Source organism: Pleurodeles waltl, chromosome 3_1 (assembly GCF_031143425.1).
Source record: "Pleurodeles waltl isolate 20211129_DDA chromosome 3_1, aPleWal1.hap1.20221129, whole genome shotgun sequence".
Taxonomy (NCBI): domain Eukaryota; kingdom Metazoa; phylum Chordata; class Amphibia; order Caudata; family Salamandridae; genus Pleurodeles; species Pleurodeles waltl.
Window position 1 is genome coordinate 1,153,923,845 of NC_090440.1, and position 16,309 is coordinate 1,153,940,153.

The 16,309-nt window shown below is 44.7% G+C and overlaps 1 protein-coding gene across 1 annotated transcript in view; it reads left to right on the forward strand.

The window, feature by feature from the left end:
* Positions 1-5,303: 5,303 nt before the first annotated feature.
* OPCML (opioid binding protein/cell adhesion molecule like) overlaps positions 5,304-16,309 on the forward strand; it is a 1,147,432-nt gene continuing 1,136,426 nt past the window's right edge. Inside the window, exon 1 of the mRNA XM_069224456.1 lies at positions 5,304-6,375. Coding sequence (XP_069080557.1) covers positions 6,209-6,375 — 167 coding nt within the window. The 5' untranslated portion in view covers positions 5,304-6,208. The remainder of the gene's footprint in view (positions 6,376-16,309) is intronic.

The window sequence follows — 16,309 nt, forward strand, 5'->3', positions numbered from 1 at the left end:
ACTTGAGCTGCTTTGTCTTACTACATATATGTGAGGCCATGCAAAGCGGCTTTGTGTGGCCTCACAGATCTGTTTGAGAGGCTTGCTCCACTGAAACGTCAAAAAAGAGGCCAGCATTTCGAATGTGGGCAGTGACTTTTCGTTTACCACAGATGGCCTGTATAGTAAAAGCTGGACAATTTTTTCAGGGTCAGAAAGGAAATTAACAACCCTCAAATTTCATAGGCGGCTAAGAGAAGGTACTTCTTCAAAGGGAAAAAAATATGCTCCTTCAATAGAAAAAAGTTCCAAAAAAATGTGCTTGATATTCCTCTATGCAGAGTTCTCTGCCAGAGAGAACACCTAGATGGGAATTGGGAGAACAAAAAATCACATGTTTTCCAAAACAATCAGCATTAAAATCTACACAGGGTGCATTTTTCCAAATGACCTCCTATATGATTTTGGGAATTCCAAAACGTAGGAAACCTAGTCTAGGACAGAAATACAAATACCAGAATGTATATTTCCTGCTTTTTCTCTAATTGATGTGAAGTTGAGTACCAGACTCTTCTCATTGCTCTGCCTCCTATCTGCTGCCACCCTGTAGTCGCCACTTTGTGGGGCCCCAAAGTAAAATCGTCTCTTTTCCATCACTGTGAACGGAGTTTAGTCCCTCTGACTGGAAGACATATCCGGTACCTCGCTCTGCCCGGCTAGCCCCTTTTTGTTTACTGCTAATTTTGTGCACGCGGCTGTTCCCTGGCACTTGCCAGCCGGGTGCTGTTCCTCCGTGCACGCGGACAGCATCTTGGCAGTCAGGAATAGAGACTGAGGAGCTGCAATCGACACTTGTGAATTAAAGAAACAAGGAAGGGCCATATGGGCTGAGCAGGGTACAACGCGTTCTTGTCCGATGCCTCTCCAACTCCGTTCAGTTTGGCCAGTGATTCAATGTGTTAAACGGACAGGCCTGCGAATCTCTGGATAGCGGATAGTTTGTGCTTCCCTCCGCTTCTGCGCGCCAGCCGATGTGTTTTACAATTGTGAGCACGTTCTTAAGGCCCTTAACATCCGAACAAGATAAATAATTTAAAAGGCACACACAGATCTATGTATTTTTTTGTTCAGACTGATGGGTTTTCCATATTTAATTCATAAACATGCCTGTCCTCATTCGGATGAGATCATCTTCACAGAGAGATTATGTGCTGGGGTGAATATGGCGCTGCCTGAGGTTCAGTGCTTGGCCGGTTTGATCCTGTGACTGCAGCTTGTGGGCGCTTCCCGAAAGCAGTGGGAGGTCCTCGCAGAGGTCCGAAAAGAAATAAACATTTATTATACAGTACCATGGGGTATTTCTCAAGACTCTAGAATGGACCATCTTCTTGGGAGGTTGCCAGCATCCTCTCTTCAGAGGAAAAACCTTCCACATAGGTGCTGAAGCAGTCCTACACTCTACCTTAGAAGTGTGTCATAGGTCAGAGGTTGAAGTTTGCCTCGCTACTTACAGTCTTCTCTCCCACATGCTGACATGTAAAAATGGCACCAAGTTGGTAGAAATGTTCATGTGAGTAAATGCATTTGTGATTAAAAATGCCCATTGTTTATAGGGAATGGGGATTATTGAAAAGCAGGCTGGTTGTATACCTACGTTAAACTAAGGGTTACAAAAATCTTTGAATAACGGGCTAATACGAGCAAGGCCTTCATAATGATGAACCATCACGATTCTGTGTGGCGCCAGGCTTCAGTAATAGGCCTCAGTTATTAGAACAAACCGTACGTTTGAGAAAGATTTGTAGCACACTTCAAGGCAATTAGCAGAAGGAGTCCCTCTACAAGATCAAGGATGACAACAGAACACAGATCAAGGAAAAACCACATCAAGCCGTAGGAAGAGAAATTATAGTGTCCGCCACCCTTCACTGTGGTAGCATCCTCTGCTAAGTGTGCAAACATCTCCTCTCAGAAACAGGCGGGAGTAAAATAAAGATTAGAAACCATGCTGTAATAGGTCAAAGGGGTAATTTGCTGGCTGTGGAAATCGATCAGCTGCAGATTTCAGTGCCTGAGCCACCCTGGCTTAATATGATACGGTTGTTTTGATTTGAGTAGGGTGTGAATGAGATCTCTCATGGCAGTGCTTAGAAATCGGGTTTATGTTTAGGGTAGAGGCATGCAAATGTTGTATTACCCGCACACGCGATTGTGTACTTCCCAGTTGTATGTATTTGTATAGTTTGATGAGTTTCATGCATTTCCTAACACTACACTATACGCTCTGGCTTTTGACTCTAGTGAATAATAATTTGCAATAAAACACGCTCTAAATAAGAACATAATTTTTCTCGTCATCCAGACCCTCATCTCCCAATATTAAAAATATGTGGTCGGGAGCTTTAAGGACAGCATTTTTACTCATGCATTATCTTAAATACATTTTCCTAATGCGTGATCTGACAGGTGTGAGGGTTAAGGCATGGCAAGTTCCACTTCAAAACTGTAAAAATGGGGAGCATGAGATAAGAAAAGAGAAATTCTTAATTTCCACTTGATAATCCAGTCATGCAGAACTTGGTTACCCATGTATGCTTTTCACAGTTTTTGCAAGAATGGCAAGAGTCACGCGACATAAACATTTTGAAGATTTGCACACCCTCAAATTTGGGGTTTATGAAGTTACAACGGGTTATTTGCTTATTTATTAATGTTTGCACCCCATGCAAAAGTCGATAGAACAGGCAGCAGGTTTGCAGAAATGTTTGCTTTGAGATATCCACTTGAAAATCATGACTTTAGAAACAATTTGAGTTGTGCGTGCTCTTTTTTCTATGTAAGAAAATGGTTCTCAAGAAGCAGATTGGCTCCGTAGGTAACATTTGCTGCTGAGATATGCAGTGATCTGCAATTCTTGAGTTCTCATTAGGACCAGATTATATTGTTATTATATAAATGTAATTGTTTGCAAATCTAGATTGTTGCGTTCTGTGTACTTTGCATATTTTTTTGCTTCTGCTTTTTCATGTAAATTTAACCAGGGAGAGGCTGACTTGAGCAGAAAAATTATTTTGGGCGCAGTGAATCTGGATGTGAGGCTAGGCTTTCAGCGTGAAGTGTCCCTATGTTACTTTAAAAACTGCAAAAAAACAACAAAAAATTACACTGACAAGTATCTCACATGACTTTCGCAGATGGGGGCAAACTTCATACACAGGATTCACATAGTTGACCACTCGAATCTAACTCATGTAAAACGAATAATGTTCATGAAAACTGTGCATATTTTGGGTGGGAAAAGGAATTAGTTTTGTTTATGCCTAGTTGTAATCCTGGCACATTCAGCTCACATGACTATCCTTACTATGTTGGATAATTGAGTATCTTTAATTTAGGTAGCAGTGACTTATGAGAATACAACTCATCCATGTTGAGGACCAACTAGCGCTCACAAGGACATGTTGTTGGTTTGCAGAGAGCATCAATACCTGTGTGTAAATTAATGAAAAGTAGGAAACCCTCCCCAACCTATTGGCAGACAGTATCTGAGTCTCATAAGGAGGATCTGAGTGTTCCCTATCCACTCGCTTCTATATTTTAGCGTGTTCTCAGGGACCTCAGGTAGTTCCAAATGAACATGACAGTGGTAGAAAGAGAACCTCTTCTTATGAAGCTGCATTATCTCATCTCCACCCAACGTGGTAATGTTGTATGTGAAGTGAAGCAGGCCCTTCTTCCTGTTTTGGCAAAGACCTTGATGTTTTGTTGTTCTGTTTTTTCCCCATTTTTTGGGAGGTGCGGGGATAAACCCCACCAAGTCCAATAGCATTTGTCAGGCTCGCTCACTATGCACCCTATGGGGGCGGGTTTGACCAAATTTGCCAGGGCCGCTTTGGGTACGCAGTCCAGCCCTGATTATATATTCAATTGTATTCCTTTCTAAAGCATAGTAAATGATGACCTTATAGTGCACCAAGATATGGCCCCCCTTTGTCACATGTATTTCATTTGTTTTATAGTGCCTCTCTTACTTGTGTAGGGTGTTGGCGCACTTTACATCACACACATATGCATAGACAATGAGTCATAAATGTGGAAGTCAGTGTACAGAAAATGCTGACAAAGGGGACTGCAGTGTGTAGGATTCACATCTCATCTATGATGGGAGGCATTTTTTAGCAGTGCTGGATCTGGGGAAGCATAAACTCAGCATTCAGTGGTTAGGGTTGACTTTACTAATAATAATTTATTTCTACCCAAAAAAACTCTTTTTAGCAAAATTGCGGTAATCAAAGACTGGGAAAAACATAACGTTCTAACCTGCAGCATGCAGTTTGTACAGAGCTCTTTGATGGCAGTTCATTGCTCACTGTGCTAGATTATGATTGTAACTTATCAACTGCAAAGTAACAAAAGGAGCTCTGTGACGAAAGCTGTATCCTACTGAGCTATGCACATAAAATATTATTCTATTATCTACATAGTACATGTTCTTTGCAGCAGGCATTTTAACCTTGTGCGCTATCTTCGATGAGTTAAAACTGCCACTAAACAATACCCCCTCTCCCTCCCTCTCTCCAGCAGGTATATTAATCACCAGAGTTGTCTTGGCACTTTTATTGTTGCCTGAAAAGTGTTGGACATACAAGTAACTTTGCAGTGCTTTTAAAACAGCTGCACTGTTACATTAGCAGCACCCACCCCCCGACACACACACACACAGTCCACTGTTCCAGCCTCACAGGGAAACGCTTGATGCCTGGTGGGGCCAGTCCAGCCTTGTATATATTAAATGCACCGTTTTTGCCCTTTTTCCCATATGTTCTTGGTCACACCCCAGTATAGGGGTCGGCTCGCTCGTTATGCAATCTCTAGGGCTGGTCTGTGAACATTTGCCAGGGCTGCTTTGGGTTCCCAGTCCGGCTCTTCTTGTGAGACTTGCGTTTTCTCTGCGTTTGAGTGTAGTCTTTGAAATGGTGAGGGTAGGATTGGTAGGACAGTGGCCCTTTGCCAAGGTCCGTCACTTTCTAAAGGGAAATTAATAAGGGACCCAATTTGAGTGAAGCCAACGGAATGCCTGTGTTGTCTGCATGCTCGATAGCTCAAGGGTTAACGAGGCAGAGGGTGTCTGTGTTTTGCCTCTTGGACGAGTGGACCTGTTATTCATGTAAGCAGCCTGTGCTGCACCTCAAACGGTTAATTGCGTTCCCTTTCTAGCGTAGCTGTGTTAAGAGAACTAGTGCATTCTTCCACATCCCAGTACTTGAGTCAGCACAAAGGGGGTTTACCTTGAGATTATTTGGGGAGGAGCTAAGTGTGCCAATACAGATAGATTGAGCTGATCTAGCACTAAGAAAGCTACCACCTTTCCCTTCAGTGCCCCCACCGTCCTTTGAAAGGGTTAACCCCTGCCAAAGCGGCAACGAGCTGCCCTTGCGGAGATTAATGTACAAAGTCTCTTCGGAGTGTCTGTGGCGGCGTGAGTGTGTTGGTCAGTGATGGGGCTGCTGCCATGACAACCAGGGGAGCAGGAGTCGGTGTGTGTGATCCCGGGGCTTGGATGCTGCGCTGGACCAGGAGGGGACCAGGAGCAGAGTTTGTGGACCTCCCGCAGACCTGAGCTGGCAGCGGCAGCAGCTCGGAGCCAGCGTCTCCCCCACCGATGAGCAGAGAGGAGAGGAGCGGGGCTCGCGCTGCTTGCTGAGGCTGCTGTTCGCAGATTTACAGCCCCTCTCTCCATCCTGCGCGCCCAGGCAGAGGGGAGAGCCGCGGGCTGCAGGCTTTTATTCCATGGACTGATCAGTGCGCGCACCAAGTTGCCCACCGTGGATGCCTCCTTTTACCCTTGTACAGAGGCGTGTACACATGGGGGGTCCACGGTCAGGAAGGGCTGCATCCGTGCCATGCGTTTCCTGAGTCCGCCTGAAGAGTGTTTCAGCTTTCATTTTGCATTGGTGTCTGAGATCCATCAGTCCTTCCTTTGGCGATAAACTTTTGCTGCAGCGTTAATTCTTACAATAGGGAGGATTAAAACACTACTAAGGGGGTCTCCATATTTTTGGACACCGTTGGTGGGACACCTGCACTGATTAAAGGGAGCGTGGAGCATTTCCCCTGAAAAGACTTGATTCTGTCCTCTCAGCCTTCGACGCCTCTGGGCTTCCGGACCACTGTGCTTGGCGGGAGGGGTGCGCGTGTTGGTGACCCGCAGAGGTGGTGTCTGCCAAGAATGGGTGTCTGTGGGTACTTGGTGCTGCCCTGGAGGTGCCTGGTCGTCCTGTCTCTCAGATTGCTCTTCCTTGTGCCCGCAGGAGTGCCCGTGCGCAGCGGCGATGCCACCTTCTCGAAGGCGATGGACAACGTGACGGTCCGGCAAGGGGAAAACGCCGTCCTCAGGTAGGAAGACTCTTCAAGGGTGTGTCCTGCGGGTGGGATGCTGGTTTTTAATGTTTGTTAGTGTGGACGCTCGTATAGGGTGTCTGTGAGAGGTGCATCTGCCAAGTGGTCGCCAGGAGAGGTGGTTGTGCGAACGATCTCTGACATTCTAAAGGTCAATGAGGGTCATCTTTAAGGGTGGCTGTAAGAGGGGTTCCCAGCACAAGGGTCTCTAGTAGTTTTTGGTAGGGGCCTGCAGTGCTATAAAGTTCACTGCGAGGGTATGAAATTGAGTGTCTTTTTGAGGTGGGCCAACACAGGCGTATCCATGAGGGTGAACTGCGGTGTGGTGAAATTAGAAATGTGTCTGTAAACCGTGCTCAAACAGGGGTCACTGGTGGGGTTTGGGAGCGGTGGAGGGTGATGAAGGTTTTTAAGAGTAGGGACCAGGGTTTATTGTGGTTGAACTACTCGCCTGTATCATTTTAGAAGGGTAGTAGTAGCATGGCAAAAGATGTCTGTACACAGTGTCACACTGTGGCCACTTGGAGGGAGCCTCAAACGTATTAAGTGCCATTCTAAGTCATGAAGTAACGTGTCTGTAGGAGGTGATTTCACCCAGAGGGTCCTGGGTGTGCATAGTTAGCCTGTAACATGACACTTGGCATTGGGGAGCATGACCTGAAGTCTGTAAGATGTCTTCCCACGCACAGGTCTCTTGGGAGGTATGCTACGCTTTAGGGCATATGCTCTCACTTGTAGACCACATGGAGCTTATAAATTCTGGGTACAAACAACGCCCTTTTTCGTTTAGGGTACTTGGATATGGGGTGGTATGTGATCTGAAGTGGTCTGCACCAAATGGTTTTGCAGATGGTTTCTGGGTGGGTTACTGACTGAGGTAAAGGTCTGATATTTGCTGTGAGTTCAAGAGTGCCTAGAAAAAAGGGATCATAGGACGCAAGCTTTTGAAGTCCTTTGAGAAATACTTGTGGCAAAGCAGTCATCACTATGCTGTGAGCTTGCCGGCTGTCTGAGAGATGCATTTAGGAGTGATCCCTGAATATGAATCTTGATGGATCATTAGGGTTCATAGATAGGAAGTTGCAGGGACCTTTATATTATGCTTCTAGAGATGACATGTAGGTAGTTTATGCTTTAGAAAGGACCACTAAATGGCACACTTAAAAGATTTTTAAGAGATGCATTTGGAAAGCACCTCATTTAGGGAACATGAGGAATCATGAAGAAATATTTCACCCTGGGTAGGGATCTTAAAGATATGCTTTTTGAGATGATCACTACATAACACACTTCAGGGATTGTTAAATGATGCTCCTAGGGCTCGTTTTCAGGTAGGAAGTGTGTAGGATCTTCAAGACGTGCTTCTTCAAAGAATCTAAAGTTAGCACACTTGAGAGATCCTCAGCAGAGGTACCAAAAGGCTTCTTATGGTGCTTGAAGGATCTTAAAGAAAAATGTTTAGGAATGGTCCCTAGTTAGGGAATTTACATAATTTTCAGGAGTTACTTTTAGAGATGGTCTCCAGGGAGGGAGCTTGAGGGGTCTTAAAAAGATGCTTTTAGAGTGGGTCTGTAGGCAATGATCCTACGGGTTCTTTGCAGATAATTTTAGAGAGGATCCCTAGGTAGGGAACTTAAGTGGTATTTAATGGTTTGTTTTAGAGAGAGTCCAAACGGAGTGACCTTAAAGGGCCTTAAGGAGAAACATATAGATATAGAGAGAACTCCTAGGTTGAGAGTGTTCAAGATCTTTAAAGTGTGCTGCCTAAACTGTTTGAGGGAGTCCAGGGAAAGGGTCAAGAATGTTTTAAGTAGAGGTGACTGTGGAATCAGGACAGATATTTTTAGATATTTTTGCATAGGGCTCACTGGGGAGCATGAACGTATATTTTTGCATTTTTGTTACATAATATCACTAGGTTAGCGTGGGTTGCTATATTTAGATGTTTTTACATAGAAGTCGCTGAATGATCATTGGCAGACTTTTTTAAGTGTACATAATTGTCACAGGGAGAGCACAGACAGATTTTTAGATTTTATTTTAGAAAGGGGTCACTAGAGCAGCAGGGCAGATGGTGCTGCAGATGTTGTACACAGAAGTTACTAAAGGGTTAAGCATTTTTTTTAACACAGTGGATTTCTGGTGGATTGGGTACAGATGTTCGGTATGTGTCAAAGGATGTACACGAGGAACATTTTTTGAAACATCCACAAGGTGGCTGCACTGACATTTTTAATATGTTCTTTCCGAGGAATAATTGGTGTATAATCGGAGACATGCTACAATGAACCAATAGAAGAACAGTTGCAGAACTCTCTGACATATCTTTCCATAGTAATTACTGCAGTCAATCCATTTACGTAGGGGTCCCTAGGGACCACGAGCCCGCATAATCACGTAGTCTAAATGGGGATGCATGCACGTTGATCTAACATGTGGGGCCCTACAGGGGTGCTGGAGGGTACATGGGCAAATGTTTCTGCATAGGTATGCCTGGGGGCATAATGATCTCCTACTACATGTAGTTCACAGAGTGTCCATTGTCAGAGGCGCTATGATGTCTTTAGAAATTACTGACAGGGAATATACAGATGTGTTTTTTGCCATGATTTACAAAGCCTCAATACGAGCACGTCCAGACGTTTCACTCAGCGGTTACTGATAAAGTATGCCCAGATGCAGTTTTTTTATTTGTACAAATATATATATATATATTTTTTTACACACAAGGCAACAGAGGAAAGCTGGAAGATATTTATAAGTTTTTCTACACAGGTCATCACAGTGCAAGTATTTGGAGTTGCTCTTAAGAGGCCTTTCTATGGAGCTCAATAAAGGGTTTTCTCATAGGGGCTAGAGGCAGACTGGCATTATGTTTTCTCCCTCGATCATTGAGCGCGCAAGAATACATGTTTGTGATCTCTCTTTCTTTAGTAATCGATGGTTGGGAATGAGGATAGTTCAACAGACATTTTCCCTTTGGGGCTGGGATCGGGATAGGGCGTTAACAGGTTTCATTTTCGTTTTTCATGTACATTACTGATTCGCCTTCACAGCTGTGTTTCCTTGAGCCCATAAGTCAACTGGACCATGGACAAATGTATTTTCATAATGGTCAGTAGGTGTTATGCACATATGGGTACCATATGATTGAAATGGGCAATGGTTGATGATATTCCATGAGTCAATGAGACAGGGTGTCCTCAGCATCTACAGATGGGAGGGAGATGGAACAGGCATGTTTTAGGACCTAGGTGCTGGGGATAAAAGTGTATCAGGTGCGTAAACATCACTCTCTAGTGATGCACTTAGTGCCTTGAGTCTGAAGCTGTCAGCTGGTGCCACTACTGTAATGTCCCCAGCATAGAGAATCAGGAGTCACACAGGACAGGAAGGTTTGGCATCCAAGAGCCAGAAGTTGGATGGCACGGAGCGTGCCAAACTCACTCTCTAGTGAAGAGAAGTCCAAAGCTTCTTGAGTCTGAGGTGAGCTACTGGTACTGTGAGACCCTGAGCATGCTGCAGTAGGTGTTACACAGAACAGGAGTGCTTTGCACACAGATGGAAGCGGTTGCAAGGGGGAAGCTCAGGGCCTCGTGACATGGAGCTCATAGCACATTGAGTCTGAGGCAGGTAACTGCTACAGCTACTGTGATACCCTGAGCATTGCAGAATAGGAGGGATTGGCTGAGGCAGGCAGCTGGTATTGGTACTGTGATGCTCGAGCATGTGAAAGCCAGATCCATGTTGCACAAAAGAGTTTGGCACCCAGCTGAAAGGGGCTGCAAGTCATAGTGTTCTATGCTCGCCCTCTAGCAACGTGGGGCTGTTAGCGCCTCGAGTCTGCCGCACGAGAACTGGTACCACTAATGTGACACATACTCTGAACATTGACAGGGAGAGGCAGACGGAACAGGTCTGAAAGCACATAGTGATGTTCTTTGTCCACTTTCGTGTGTGACTGACAAGTTCAATGTGGCGTCCTTCCTGCTCAGTGCGTCCGGCACTGCCTCCATTCCCAAAGAAAAGGCTTTCTAATTCTAAAGCCGTTCATTTCACTCTGAAATTCAAGTTTTCAGTTTTTATTAGAAATTTAGATCTTACAATCAAATCTACAATAATCAAAATTACATTTATTGATACAACTGTGCGAAAGGAGCTAAAAATGTAAAAAATTCACAGCACATTAATTCATTAACTCGACAGTTTATCATCTCCATTGTCGCTAATGCTGTTGTAATACCATACATTTTTTTAAAGTGTTTTTTTTTTAAATCACTGTTATCAATTGTTAAGGCAGGGCAAGCAAATATGACGTGGTTAATTCTCTGCATATCATTTTTACATGAGGTGCATATTCTCTCCTCCCATGTTACATTTTGCCATTCATCGTTCACAGTTTATACTCGGTTTGCGCTGAATTAGCGTAATTTTTTTTACACTAATTTAGTGCAAACCTAACTCCATATTTATACTTTGGCGCTAAACACGGCTAGCGCCACAGTTATGGAGTTAACATTGTTTTATGGACGTGAAAACCTACCTCACCTCCATGAGATGCAAGGTAGGCGTTCCCATCCAGAAAAGGAGGATATGGCCTTTGTGCCATATTTATCCCCCCGTGCTAAAATACAGCATACGGAATGGGGGCCCTAAATAAAGGCGCTAAGTTTGCTTAGCGCCATTATTTAACACCTGTGTATGGGCAGGCGTAAAGGGACCTGTAGGCATATTTCCATGGTCAGAGACATTGGAAATTGCCTTCGAAGTGCCCTTCCCTGGCCCCAGGGACTCTCCCACACACACCAGGAGGACACCTAAGGATGAGGACCCATCCCTGGTAAGCCCTGGTAAGTATATATTTTTTCCACCAACACCGCTCGGGGGCCCTGACTTCGGGCCCCCTGCACAGCACTGGCCCCAGTGGCCCTGCCCAGGGGACATCTGTACCCTGGGCATGGCCATTGGGGTGGTGGGCAAAGACAGGAGCCATGTCTATGGGGGTTGTGTGCCAGAAAATGGCGCTACACTGCTTAGAGGCAATTTTTTTGCCTCTGAACAGTGTAGCACCATAATTCAGCACACAAGCCCCGATTTCTCCTACACCACCCCAGTCTTGTTAGCATCCTTTCCAAGGACGCTGACAGGGCATTAGCGCCGGCTAGTGACATTTCTTATATATGGCGCCCAGCCAGCGTCTTGGAATGGTGCAAGTAAGTGCTATACTTTTTCACGCAAAACCGCGCTAACGCAGTTTTGCGTGAAAAAGTATAAATCTGCCCCTAAGTTTCCACAACAATATGTAGACTGAATAAGAGTTTTATTCTATGCCACATAAACAGGATAGCAAGAATACATTTTTATAGATATTTGGAGATTCCTGGGCGATTGAGGGGTGGAGCATAATTTCTTTTGTCTTACTGGCAGATTTTAGGCTGTAGCCACATGTTGGTGAATGGATTACAGTGAGTGTGTTTTGGCTGTTTCATTTGTTTGAGTGTTGTTCTGCATGTGTGTGTGTTTGACCTCTGTAGCCGTGATCCAAGCATGCACATCAACACTGCATTTCCCAGGCTCCTGTCATGCTTAGGTCAAATTGTCATAAGTACTGAAAATACCCTTGATGTTAATTTATGTTATGCTTTATGTATTTATATAGCTATCATTCTGCCATTGGTATGACTTTATAGAGCTAATGGCTGTTGATGTGCTTCTAAACTTGCTTCTCATGATTCCATTGGAGGCTGCAGTCTGATTCAGATGCAGTGTACAGTGCCAGTATGTACCTGTCCCTTCTCAAGCAAGGTGACTAACATGTTAATTGATTTGCTGGAGTGTGACCTGGAAATCTGCTACAATGGAACCAGTGGGCTTTACTAAGCTGCTTACACAGCTGCCAAGAGTGTAGATAGGCCCATTGTCTGGCAGATGGATAAGAAAAGCATGGGTTGATTGGTGTTATTGGGCTTCTTGTTAGCCAACTGTTGGCTTATCTAGGCCTTGTCTACGAATGCTAGGAGGTCTGTCAAATGTGCTCTATTACAAGTCTGTGTGTCGTATCCGTTCAAGGGAAGTACTGTAGATGATGCCCAACTATATGGGATGTCCACTGTGTTTGATATGTGCACAGTGTTTGTCTAACTGCTCCTCTTGAAGGTTCAGTATTAGTGCATAGTGTGACCTGGTAGGGAATGCTGGTATGGACAAAGTGCTGCTCAAACGTATGGCATATCTGCTGTGTTGCACGTGGATGTCTTTTTGAGTGAACTCTTGTGGACCACTCATGAACATAATGCAAGTCACCCTCACTAGGAAAGGAGTAAAAATTGCCCCAAATAAGTGGCTTCACTGGGACCTACATGAGCTCCAGCGAGGGTCTAGAAGTGTGCTTGCCTTATTAATGAGAATGGTAGGGGACAGAGGTGTCCATAAGTAGACAAACCTTCCAGGGCTACCCTTAATCATTTTATGTGTATAGCTAGATGTGGCCCATGAACTCACATGGGTTATGTGTAGCAGGGAAGACTGAGTTTGAATTCTGTTTTCCCAGTTTATCTCCTTTGTGTGACCCTCTGCAGCTAAACTCTTCATCTCCTCAATAGGCTAACCCATGTGTTGCTTGTTGTGAATGTACTGAGCAGATTTCACATTTACATGACCAAACAAAAGAACTGAACAAGACAGACCAAGTTGGAGTCTAGAAGTGATACATTGTTCTCTACCCTGAACACTTGTATGCCTGGTGCATTGCCACAAATGACATTACACTATGCATTGTACAATATATAAGTGAACTAATACCCCTTACTCGCTCCTTGAGCTGACTCACTGTTCTCTGACCTGCTACTGTCACCTCCTTCTTCTCACTTGCTTATTCCATTTTTGCTTGCTCATGTCCCTCATTTACTGTAATTATTCACCTCACTCACTTATTCATTCTCTCTCATTCACTGACTGCATTCGCTGGTCTCATTCACCTTCCACACTGCTCTGTCTCACTCATTCATTTCCTAATTCGCTCATTGACCAGACCCATTTTTGTACCATACCTGCGGCACCTACATCATTCATCTCATTCAATCACCGCCACTCATTAATTCACACAGTTGCTGTATTGCTTTACTTACTTTCCTCAGTGTCCTGCCATACTCAGTCATCCCTTTCATATGTGACATTTACCATTGTAAGATAAGCCAGCAGTTGCCATTGACCAACAATATTTCCTCAAGAGCCTAACAAGTACCAAAGGAGGAAAAAACAAAAAAAGTGCCTTATTTCCCCTATGCGGAATTTCTTTTCTGAGCCACAACTCATACCTGATAGTTTCCAGAACCTTCCTCTGCAGCTCCTCCTCTGATATATTTTGACTGCACGTTCTTGGCACCATTTCAATGCCTTTTGCTAACGAGCAGTGAGGGGGAGTGTACAGCACACCCCCTCAGAGCACATGTGTGTTTGGCCAGCCGTCTCGCGCCAGCCAAACATACATGCGCAGTAGGCTCTCTCCAGGTTTCCTGGGAGCGCTAGTGAGGAGAGGAGCGGGGCGTGGCGGCGAGAAGGTAAGTGTTTTTTTTTAATTATTATTATTTTTTATAAAATTTTGGATCCCTCCCCTCCCCCCTGCGCTGCACCCGCTCCGCTCCTTATGAGCGAAGCGAGCTGTCACTGCCTACAAGTTACACATAGACAAAGCAAGTCATTGCTGAAGTTCGACTAGGGTTTTTAGTGGTTTTCAGGGTAAAAAAAGCACTCTCTTTCCCCTGCCTCCTTTCCTTCCTCTGTCACCAGCTTCTCCCTCGGCACCCCTGTCTCTTTTATGCCCATCTTACATCAAATATCTATATCGCTCTCCTCTGTGCCTCTCTTTTGTTTCAGTTTACCTCTACTCCTGTCCCTTCACTTTTCTGCTCCTGCCACTAAGTCTCTGACCTCTACTGCGCCGCACAAGTATGTCCTGGATTTCTACTAAGAACCCATTCCCTGACATTCAAATGATTCTCTCCTGCCAAGGCTAGAGCTTAATATTATTTAGAGGAGCCCAAATACAAGGTATTTCAGAATGCCAAACAAAATGATATTTTGGGTACTACCTTTCCCTTGCCAAAAATACTTTTTTAATTTGTTTTTTCACAATCTGTTGACTTCTTTGTTAGAAATCAGGGCAGTCAGGCTTATTTAAAGAGTCAATGTGTAAAGTATTTGTGCACACACACAATGACACAGTGAAAACACCAGAAAAGGACTCCACACCCATTTAGAAAATTAGCCGATACTTATCTGAGTCAAACAAAACCAAAACGAGACAAATCCAACATACACAAGCCTAGTTATGAATTTTGAAAGATTAGATCAAAATTCACTGCTTAGAAGAAAGTAGCTACCGCCTGGGGCTATTGGGTCGCATTGCAGTGGGGAAAATCCAAAAGTTCAGTCTGACCACAATGGAGTGCAGGCTGGCTACAGTAGTCATGCAGACCCACTGACAGTACCTTGGTTGAGGTGAGGCTCGGTGACGATGCCTTGATGCCTTGATCCACGGAGGGGATGCATCGCGTTTGCAGGCAATGCATCGTTTACTAATCAGGCAATGTCAGTTAAGCACGGGGGTCCAGAGGCGATGCGTAGTGGTTGTGATGTGTCGGTGATGCATCCGCCATGCCAAGGCTACATTGCAATTCGAGATTATTGCATCACGGATTGGGCTAGCGGTGTCTGCACCTTTGGTGCTGGGAGCTGCAGAGCAGCATTTCTGCAGTTGGCTGTGTTGGTTTCAAGTGACGTGCCAGTGTTGTTGCTTCAGTTCTGGTATTGCAGCACCACACTTGCCTCCAAGGGCCCAGGACTTGATTTAGCACCACTTGGCAGAACAGGACTCACAGCAGGAGGCCAGGTGCTGGTAGTAAGATCCAGGTAAAGTGTTTGATATCCCTGAGACTCCAGAAACAGGAGGCAAGCTCAGTCAGGCCCTTGGAGAACTTTAGATTGCATGATGCTGAGAGTTGGACCCAGTTCTCTCACTCCCAGGCAAGAAGTAGCAGGCAGCAAGCCAATACAGCAGAGCAAACATCAAAGTGGCAGTCCCTCCTGACAACCATGGGGTCCTTCTTCCTGGTAGAATGTCCTCACTCCAGAAATGTCCCAAGTATATTGTGTCAGAGGCCCAGTACTTATACCCAAATGTGCCTTTGAAGTGGGGGAGTCTTCCAAGAGTGGTTTTGAAGTACCCCAGTCCCTTTCAGCCAGTCCTGTCTGCCAGGAGGTCTGTGTGGAGTTATCAGTCCTTTGTGTGGGGTCATGCCACCTTTTAGTGCGAGAGCCCCTCAACCCTTCCTACCAAGGAAGACCCATCAGTATGCAGCTGGAATGCAGGGGCAGTTGAGTGTCATGTATTTATGGCAGTCTGTATGCAATGCACAAAGGTAGCTGTTTCCTAACTTTACACGGACCAGACAATGATTGGAGGCAGGCTAAGGCACAGGGTGGTTAAAGTAAGAGAATATAACTTTCTAAAAGTGGCTTTTTAAGACCTGCAATTTAAAAAACACCTTTATTGAAAGATGTGTTTTTAAATTGTGAGTCCATAGACACCAAATTCAATGTTTCTATCTTTTTCCAATTGGAAATTACATTTAAAATATGTTTTAAGGCAATCCCATACTGGCCTGTGGGAGAGATAGTTCTTCCAATAGTGAAAAATGAATTTAAGTGTTTTTTCACTGCCTGGACATGTTAAACTGAAAAGTACAGGTCCAACTTTTTAAATACACTGCACCCTACCCTTGGGGCAAACCAGAGCCTGCCGTATGGGTGTCTTACATGTAATGAATACGAAGGTTTGGGCATTTGCCAGTTCTAAATGGCAGTTTAATCTGCACACTCAGGCTCTTCAATGGCAGGCCTGAGGATGGTTGAAAAGCTACTATACTGGGTG